We start from the raw sequence: 7849 nt of genomic DNA on the forward strand, positions 1-7849 counted from the left end.
TTTTGGATGTTGACGTCACACAACGTGCTGTGGGAGTTACGCACGATTTTCTACTGGCTGTTTTGGGGGAGACCAGGTGTTGTAGACCCAAAGTTGGACTTAATTTCAAGACTACTAGTACAGGCCCTTAGGGTGACAGGGCAGACTTCTCATCACATTAATGAAAGCGGGACGTCGCTCCTTTAGTCATCCTCAGCTTGTGCGGCAGTCTCTCTTTCCGGCGGGGGGACCCGGGCCTGGGGGGGAGTCTGGTGGTGTCGGCACGCTGCCCACCAGAAGGAGCTGAAACCTACCCCGAGACCAAGTCTGTATTTGTGACATTAGCTCCATCCAGCCGTACGGTAGAGTAGACCGTATTTTAAGTTTCTTGTCTTGGTAAAAATCTATAGAGTAAAATAAAATGGCAGTTTCGTGTGTGGGGCTCCCCCATCTCAAGCTGCCCTTTGAGATCTAGGCAGGAACCCTTAATCCCATCTCTTACCCACTAGACCTTGTGCCGGAGCCAACTACTGGAGATGACAGTGATGCCGCCACCTTTAAGCCAACTCTTCCCGATCTGTCCCCTGATGAACCTTCAGAAGCACTCGGCTTCCCAATGTTAGAGAAGGAGGAGGAAGCCCATAGACCCCTAAGCCCCACTGAGGCCCCTACTGAGGCCAGCCCCGAACCAGCCCCAGACCCAGCCCCGGTGGCTGAAGAGGCTGCCCCCTCAGCTGCCGAGGAGGGGGCCGCCGCGGACCCTGGCAGCGATGGGTCTCCAGGCAAGTCCCCATCCAAAAAGAAGAAGAAGTTCCGTACCCCGTCCTTTTTGAAGAAGAGCAAGAAGAAGAGTGAGTCCTGAAGGCCCTGCGCTAACACTGTCCTGTCCGGAGCGACCCTGGCTCTGCCAGTGTCCCCGGCCACGTCTGTGCCCTGTCCTAGTGTAATGGAATGCAAAAAAGCCAAGCCCTCCACCTAGAGGTCCCCTCACGTGACCAGCCCCGTGTAGCCCCGGGCTGACCCAGTGCGTGCTCAGCAGCCCCACCCCACCCTGCCCCTTGTCCTCTCAGAGCCTCAGCTTCTGGGGGAGACATGCTCTCCCCACAGGTGGGAGGCACTAAGTCATGGTCCTGGCTGGAAGGTACTGAAGGCTTCTGCAGCTTTGGCTGCACGTCACCCTCCTGAGCCTTGACCTTTCCTGCCGTCCCTCCTGTTGTGAAATCGCCACGTTCTGTCCCTGCTTGGCTTCCCCTCTACCCTAAAGTCTCAGGTGACGGACTCAGACTCCTGGCTTCACGTGGCGTTCTCTCTGCTCAGTGATCTCACTTAAATCTATATACAAAGCCTTGGTCCCGTGAAAACACTCGTGTGCCCACCAGCGGCCTTGAAGAGGCAGGTCTGGGCCAGATGCTGGTCAGGAAACCCCAGTGACAGATGGGCCTGTGTGCACCCAACGCGATGCTATGCATGTCTGACCGACGATCCCTCGACCAGAATCAGATTCAGGAGCTCAGTTTCTTTTTCACTTGGGTCTCTGGATTCCTGTCATAGGGAAGGTGTATCAGGAGGGGAAGAGTCCTTTCTAGAATTTTCTTTGAGCAGGTTTACAATTTAGCTTACATTTTTTGACTGTGAACGTGAATAGGCTGCTTTTTGCTTTTTTCTTTCCAGACCCCACAGTAGAGCACTTTTCACTTATTTGGGGGAGGTTTCAGGGGATCTGTTCTCACCTTAACTCAGCCGGAAAGATACCCTAGTTGTGATAAAAGGTAACTCGAGGTGGAGGGTAGCCCTGGGGCCCCTCGACATCGCCGTCATTGATGGAGCCTGAGACATGTGCTCCGTGGCAGATACTGTTGTTTTTACTTCCCTGCGAGGCTGGAAAAGGGCTCAGAGCTGCTGAGCAGGAACTGGAGGGTGATGCATTTCAGGAGCTGCCGGTACCAGCCTGACTAGGTGCAGGCAAGCTTGTGTGGGCCCAACAGGCCCCTGGTAGAGCTGGTGCCAGATGTGGGCTCAGATCCTGGGCACGATGGGCCGAGCCACCTCAGATCCCACTGATTGGCCGGCAGAGCGAGAACCAGGCTGCTGCATGGCACTGACTGCCGCTTCCAGCTTCCTCTGAGCCGCAGGGCCTGCTACGCGGGCGAGTGTGCTGCCTCTTTGTCGTTTTGTTGCCAAGGCAGAATGAAAAGTCCTTAACCGCGGACTCTTCCTTTATCCCCTTTTATCCCTTCCTTTACCCCACATATGCAATGACTTTTAATTTTCACTTTTGTAGTTTAATCCTTTGTATTACAACATGAAATATAGTTGCATATATGGACACCGACTTGGGAGGACAGGTCCTGAATGTCCTTTCTCCAGTGTAACATGTTTTACTCACAAATAAAATTCTTTCAGCAATTTCCTTGTCTAAATCTGAAAAGCAGTTTTATATTTTAATTAATTTCTTTGTTCCCACGTTTGTCTCGTGTCGAAAGGAGACCTCCAGATGTTCATGTCGTCTTGATAAAATGTCACCTGCAGCCATGCGTGCGGGAGGACGTCCCGCCCAGCACTCCTGTTGTCCCTCCCCACGGGAACTCAGGGTGTCCAGGGAACTGCTGGCCTGTCCTTGTCCCCATGGTCCCAGTCTCTCTCTCTCTGTCACTGTGTGCTCATGTTTGATGGGGAGGGCTCTGTGCTGGGGATATCCTGCCAGGGTGCGGGGCACACTGCCAGATACCACCTGGCCAGGGCTGACCCCAGCCTTGGAGGAGCCTGCCTGAGTCCCCAGGCTGCCACTGTGCAGAGAGGGAAACAGGGTCTCGAAGAGCCTTGGACCCTTCTGGTCAGTGGAGCCATTCATTCGGCTCCAGCTGCCTCTCCTGGTGTGGGTAGAGGCACGGCTATATATGGCGAAAGGCACTTGGTATAAACAGGTGCTTTATTTCATCATCAGAAACTGGTGCATAGTTTAAAAAAACAAACAGAACCTTGACAGCCTTGGAGTGCTGCAGTTCGGAGTCATCCAAGGAGTAAGTCTGGAGGAGCTGCCTGAACTTCCTGCTTAGGGGCTAGCCCCCACCCACAGGGTCTCCCTGGACTGGGAAGGAGCGGAGGGTCAGGCAGTGGGCAGGGGCCTGACCTAGGCTCCCACTCTCTGCCTGGTGCCCACAGCCTGGGCACAGTGGCTCAGCTACTCAGCCTTGAGCGTCTGTGCCGGATAACTCAGCTTCTGCAGGAGGAAGAAGGGGAGCAAAAAGAGCCCGGACCACGTGGTGAAGCAGGCCTGGGCCCCGGCCAGCCAGTACACTGTGGAGAGATGGCAGCGTCACCCAGGCCCCGAGGGGGCTGGCACTGGGGAGGCGAGGGCAGGTGCGTGGCCCCCAGGCTGCCCCAGCACCATCCCGCGCCCTCACCTGAAGCAGCCACCAGGGGCCCCGCGGCCCTGGCCAGAGCGCCTAGGCTGCGCAGTGTACCCATGACCGTGCCCTTCTGCCCTGGGGAGCCTGTGGGAAGAGGCGCAGTCAGGGATCACTGCCCTTCTCCCGCTTAGGTGGCTTCGGCCGAGGGAGGGGCGCTCACCATAGCCAGCGACCACGGAGGACAGGCAGGGCACCACAACGGCGGCGGCTGGTGGGAGACATCGAGGAGGTGCCCGTCAGCCCAGGGGAGGGCACATCACCCAGCCCCTGCTGCCCATCGGATCCCCTGCCAGGGCAGGGCCACTCACCAAAGGAGTAGAGCAGCAGCCCCAGGCCCAGCACGGGCAGAGAACGTCCCCAGCCGATGAGGAGGAAGGCAGGCACCAGCAGCAAGAGGGCCTGCAGATGAGCACGGCAGCCTCAGCACAGCCCGTGCCCTGCAGGGCTCAGGGGACTGCCTGCCACCCGCTTTGGAGGGAGCCCCCTACCCGCTTCACGGCAGCAACTTCCCCGCCAGGGTGGATCCGCCGGGCATAGGCACCCTGGATGGTGGCCATGGTGAGGCCGATGAGGAAAAACATCTTCCCCTGCTGCAGACTGGGAGTGGGTGTGTTAGTGCAGGGCACCCGGGGCAGGGCCACCCGGGGCAGGGCCAGGGCGAGAGTGGCTGCCAAGGCTTCCTGGGGATGGGGGTTGCTTCCCTGAAGCAGGGGCGTTATTTCAGGGAGACAGCAGGCCGTCGCCAGATGGGGACCCACCTACTGAACTGGAAGCGCTGGTGTGTGAGGAAGCTCAGCGTGTACTCCAGGCCCGAGAACAGGAAGAGGTAGAGGAAGTAGACTAGGCCCAGGCGGCGCAGGCTGCTGAGCCCTGGGGAGAGGTGGAGCGTGCTGAGAAGGCGACCACAGCAGGGAAGGGCTCCGCCCGGGGAAGCCCAAGGGAGAGCAGGCTCCACACTTGGGTTGGTCAAGTCCTTACTGTCTCCAGAGGGTGGATCCTGGCCACGAGCGACAGCCGAGAAGCGCAGCAGGGCCAGGGGGCTGAGCAGATCGGCCGCATCACGAAAGCCCAGGGCGATAGAGGGCGCCTGTGGGGATGGGATTGGAGAGCCTGCAGGAGCGGCTGCTGGCCTGGCAACCCACGGACTGTGGCCTCAAGGGCCCCAACACCAAGAGAGCGGCCCAGCCTCCCTGGCATCTGGGGCTGGCACACAGGGGCACTTTACATCGCTACGGAACCAAGCCCCCAGCCCCTAGGCCCGTGGGTCCCAGACCGCAGCCCTACCCGTTTCTCCAGGGGCAGCGTCTCCGGCAGGAAGCAGAAGATGAACAGCAGGTCGGAGGCTGCGAAGAGCAGGGCAAACCAGGGTGCCATTTCCAGGGGCAGGGAGGCTCCGAGCATAGGGCCCAGGGTGAAGCCCAGCGAGAAGGCCACCCCAATGACCGCCTAGGGAAAAGACCACCTGAGCTGCACAGGGAGACCCCAGGCCCAGAAGTCCCCCCACCAGGACCCCAAAGGCCCAGCCTGTGCACTTACCATGCCTTGACTGCGGGCCAGAGGCGAGCCCAGGTCAGCAACGATGGCCGTGGAGAGGCTCACGTTCCCTTTGCTGATGCCCCCAATCAGCCTGGAGGCCAGGAAGGCCGCAAAGCTCCGAGAGGTGGCCCAGACTGCATATGAGGTGGCCACACCCATCTGCCCAGGGGCAGGGGCCAAGGGGCAGGGGCGGTCACTTAAGGCCAGGAGTGGCCCAGAGTAGGGCTTGGCAACCCAGGCAACACCCCTCGACCCTGCCCTATTTCGAAGCATCTGAGGGCCACTTGTGTTCTCAATGCCTTCCTAGGGGCCAGAAGCAGCTCCTTGAAAGCCTGGCTCTGTAACAGGAGCCACTGGTCCCCCAGAGAACCCCCTCCAGGATGCGATGAGGGCCAACCAGTGGCCATGAGGGGCCCACAGCCACCTCCCTCTCCCCATCTAACCCCATGGCGCTACTGGCTGGGTGGGAGGAGGCTTCCCCATGGGCACCCAGGCCCAGGGACATACCAGGCACAGCAGCATCACCGGGCGCCTCCCCAAGCAGTCAGAGGTGGCCCCAGTGAGTGGCGCACACAGAAACTGCAGGACAGAGAAGGCTGAGCCAATGAGACCTGAGAGACAGATGTCACCATCATGGGGCTGCCTCGCACCACGAGCTGTGGTCTTGGGGCCTTCAACGCCAATGTCCAGCCCCGTCCTGAGGGTCCAGTCATGCTGGGCCCTACACTCACAGGCTATGGCCCTTGAGCCGAGGGGGCCCCAATGGAGAGATGAAAAAGGATCTGAACATGACACGCAGAGGGAAGGGATCATGCCCAGAAGCCAGGACATGTGGGCAAGGGCACCAGACTGAAGCCAGCCCAGGGAGTGGGAAGGGAAGGACCGAGAATTGGGGAGGGGCCTGGGCTGGACCATGTCCACCAAACATAGGACCGTAGAGAGCCCGCCAAGAGCACAAAGCCAGCCATACCTCCGAACAGGACGCTGTTGTACCTCTTCTCCACTGGCATACCGATGGCGGTGGCAAACCAGTCCACCCCGCCCTGCCAGGAGCCATAGAGGGGGTCCTAGGGGATGAGGAGGCAAGATAAGGGCTGGGGAGGTCTGATGGGCCCTGGGGGGTAGGGGGCACTGTGGGCCGCAGGGCAAGGACTCACGTGGGCACGGCCGTGGCTCTCCAACAGCCCAGGCAGCAGGGGCAGCAGCAGCGTGAAGGCCAGGAGGTCCAGCAGGAGGCCGAGGAAGACAACGGTGACCACGCGGCGCTCCGGCGGCTGCTGATGGATGGGTGGGCGCGGGGTGCAGCCTCCACCCCCTCCCCATCCCATGGTGGGCTGCTCTGACCTGGCCTGGCTGGGGTGCGGCGGGTCGGGTGAGCGGAGAAGCCGAGTCCTCCAGGGCCTGCCATACCCCCACACCGGACAGCCGGCGAACCCCCTAAAGGGGCTGATGGGCAGGGGCTCTGGCCTACCGACGCAGGGGCCGTTCTGGCCTGCGCGATGCCCCCGCCCCGACCCCAGGCAGCAGGAAACGCAGGCTTCGGGTATTGCACAAGAAACAGCCGCAAAGGCAACGGTCCCGAGGGACCAGGGTGAGCACATCGCGGACAGGCCCCACCCCACCCCACGGCCGCGCCTCCTACGCTCTCGTAACAGCGAGAGGAAACTTGAAGCCGCGGGGGACCCGGATCCCGATCCCAACCCCGATCCCAACCCCAACCCCAACTCCAGCCCCAGCCCATGCGCCGCGATTCCGGCCCCTGGCCCGGACTCGGTCTCCCTGGCGGGGGCCATGGGGTGCACACCGGACACGGGAGCACCCTCAACCCCGCGCACCTCCCACTCCGCCATCCCGCGTGCGTCCCGGTCCCGCCCCCACCCCGCGCGCCCCCGGTCCCGCCCCCCACCCTGCGCGTCCCCGGTCCCGTCCCCCAACCTGCGCGCCCCCTAACCCCCACCCCGCGCGCCTCCCACCGCACCCACCCCGCGCGACCCTGGTCCAGCCCCACACCCCCGCGCGCCCCCTACTCCCCAACCCTGCGCACCTCCCACCCGCCCCACCGCCGCGTACCCCCGGTCCCGTCTCCTCGCCCACCCCGCGCGTCCCCTGTCCCACCCCCAACGCCCCCATACCCGCGCGCCCCCGATCCCGCCCCGCACCTGCCGCGGCTGCGCGCTCGGGACGGACGGTCGCACAGACACGGAACACAGCGCCAGGCACGCCGCCAGGGGCGGGACGGCCACGCCCGGCCACGCCACGCCCCGGAAGTGACGAACATCTCTGCACGTTCTCTTCCGGCTGAAGGCAGTGGCGGGGTTCTTGCCGGTTCTACCGCTAGCTGCTCGGCTGTGGGTTAGCAGCACCCTGACCGGAGTGGCCCCCGCGTAACCCCGAGGCCGAGACTCCCGGCCTGGCCTCCTTGGGCCCACGACGCCTGCCCCGCGGAGCGGACCCATGGGCCTGAGGTTTGTGTGCGGGGCCTCAGGCGAGCGCTGGCGCAGCCTGTCCCCCACCCTCTGCGCCCTGCGGGCCTGGCCCTCCCCGTGGAAGGACCGCGGGCTTCGGGGCCCCACGCCGGGGGGCTGACCCCTGCCACACATACAGCGGTGGCTGCGGGCCTGGGGCGGCAGCACAGCTATTCTGCTCGGGCTGCGTGAGCCGACCCCGCTGTCTCTGCACCTACTTTTGCTGCGTTTGGTGCTGATCCTGAAGTCCCAGGACAGGCGGCTGAGGGGGAAAGATGATGTGAATTGGGTGGGCAGAGACAACTGAAAGCCACAGGACCCGGTTGGCACCTTTTTGGCCTCCTGGGCCTTTGCCTGCAGCCCCGCTCCCTGGGTCACCCGAAAGGAGGAGCTGGCGCTCTTTCCGGGCGCAGCAGCACCTGACCCACGCTGGAGGAAACGGTCCCCCTGGGCAGGAGA

The 7849-nt window shown here is 62.4% G+C and overlaps 2 protein-coding genes across 26 annotated transcripts in view; one reads left to right on the forward strand and one right to left on the reverse strand.

Moving 5' to 3' along the window:
* The window catches only part of ADD1 (adducin 1), an 87329-nt gene extending 84944 nt beyond the window's left edge, over window positions 1–2385 (forward strand). For all 12 annotated transcript variants that reach the window (XM_054486604.1, XM_054486599.1, XM_054486605.1 and 9 more), the window contains one exon: window positions 489–2385. In XM_054486604.1, the coding sequence (XP_054342579.1) occupies window position 489 (1 nt within the window). In that variant the 3' untranslated portion in view covers window positions 490–2385. The remainder of the gene's footprint in view (window positions 1–488) is intronic.
* A 505-nt stretch (window positions 2386–2890) lies between these two features.
* On the reverse strand, window positions 2891–7849 carry MFSD10 (major facilitator superfamily domain containing 10). Of its 14 annotated transcripts, none has more exons than XM_063664435.1 (13): window positions 7609–7849; window positions 6083–6278; window positions 5896–5992; window positions 5433–5536; window positions 4926–5084; window positions 4674–4835; window positions 4368–4476; window positions 4148–4259; window positions 3878–3986; window positions 3698–3788; window positions 3550–3597; window positions 3384–3473; window positions 2891–3276 (listed from the first exon to the last, which is right to left on the reverse strand). In XM_063664435.1, the coding sequence occupies exons 2-13, from the start codon at window positions 6251–6253 to the stop codon at window positions 3161–3163; spliced, it is 1368 nt and encodes a 455-aa protein (XP_063520505.1). In that variant the 5' UTR covers window positions 6254–6278; window positions 7609–7849; the 3' UTR covers window positions 2891–3160. The 14 variants fall into 14 exon arrangements, with proteins under 14 accessions (XP_063520505.1, XP_054342591.2, XP_063520506.1 ...); XM_054486616.2 differs by lacking the exon at window positions 7609–7849 and adding an exon at window positions 7085–7411; XM_063664436.1 differs by lacking the exon at window positions 7609–7849 and adding an exon at window positions 7058–7151.

The sequence above is a fragment of the Pongo pygmaeus genome, chromosome 3 (genome assembly GCF_028885625.2).
Source record: "Pongo pygmaeus isolate AG05252 chromosome 3, NHGRI_mPonPyg2-v2.0_pri, whole genome shotgun sequence".
Lineage (NCBI taxonomy): Eukaryota > Metazoa > Chordata > Mammalia > Primates > Hominidae > Pongo > Pongo pygmaeus.

Bases quoted from the DNA above. Each gene is read 5' to 3' on its own strand.
- MFSD10 (XM_063664431.1), bottom strand. From the start codon at position 6,775: ATGGCGGAGTGGGAGGTGCGCGGGGTTGAGGGTGCTCCCGTGTCCGGT. The intron at 5,229-5,432 runs GTATGTCCCTGG...TCTGGCCCCTAG, and splicing joins CGGTGATGCTGCTGTGCCTG to GAAGGCATTGAGAACACAAG. The intron at 4,836-4,925 runs GTAAGTGCACAG...TCTTTTCCCTAG, and splicing joins TGGCCCGCAGTCAAGGCATG to GCGGTCATTGGGGTGGCCTT.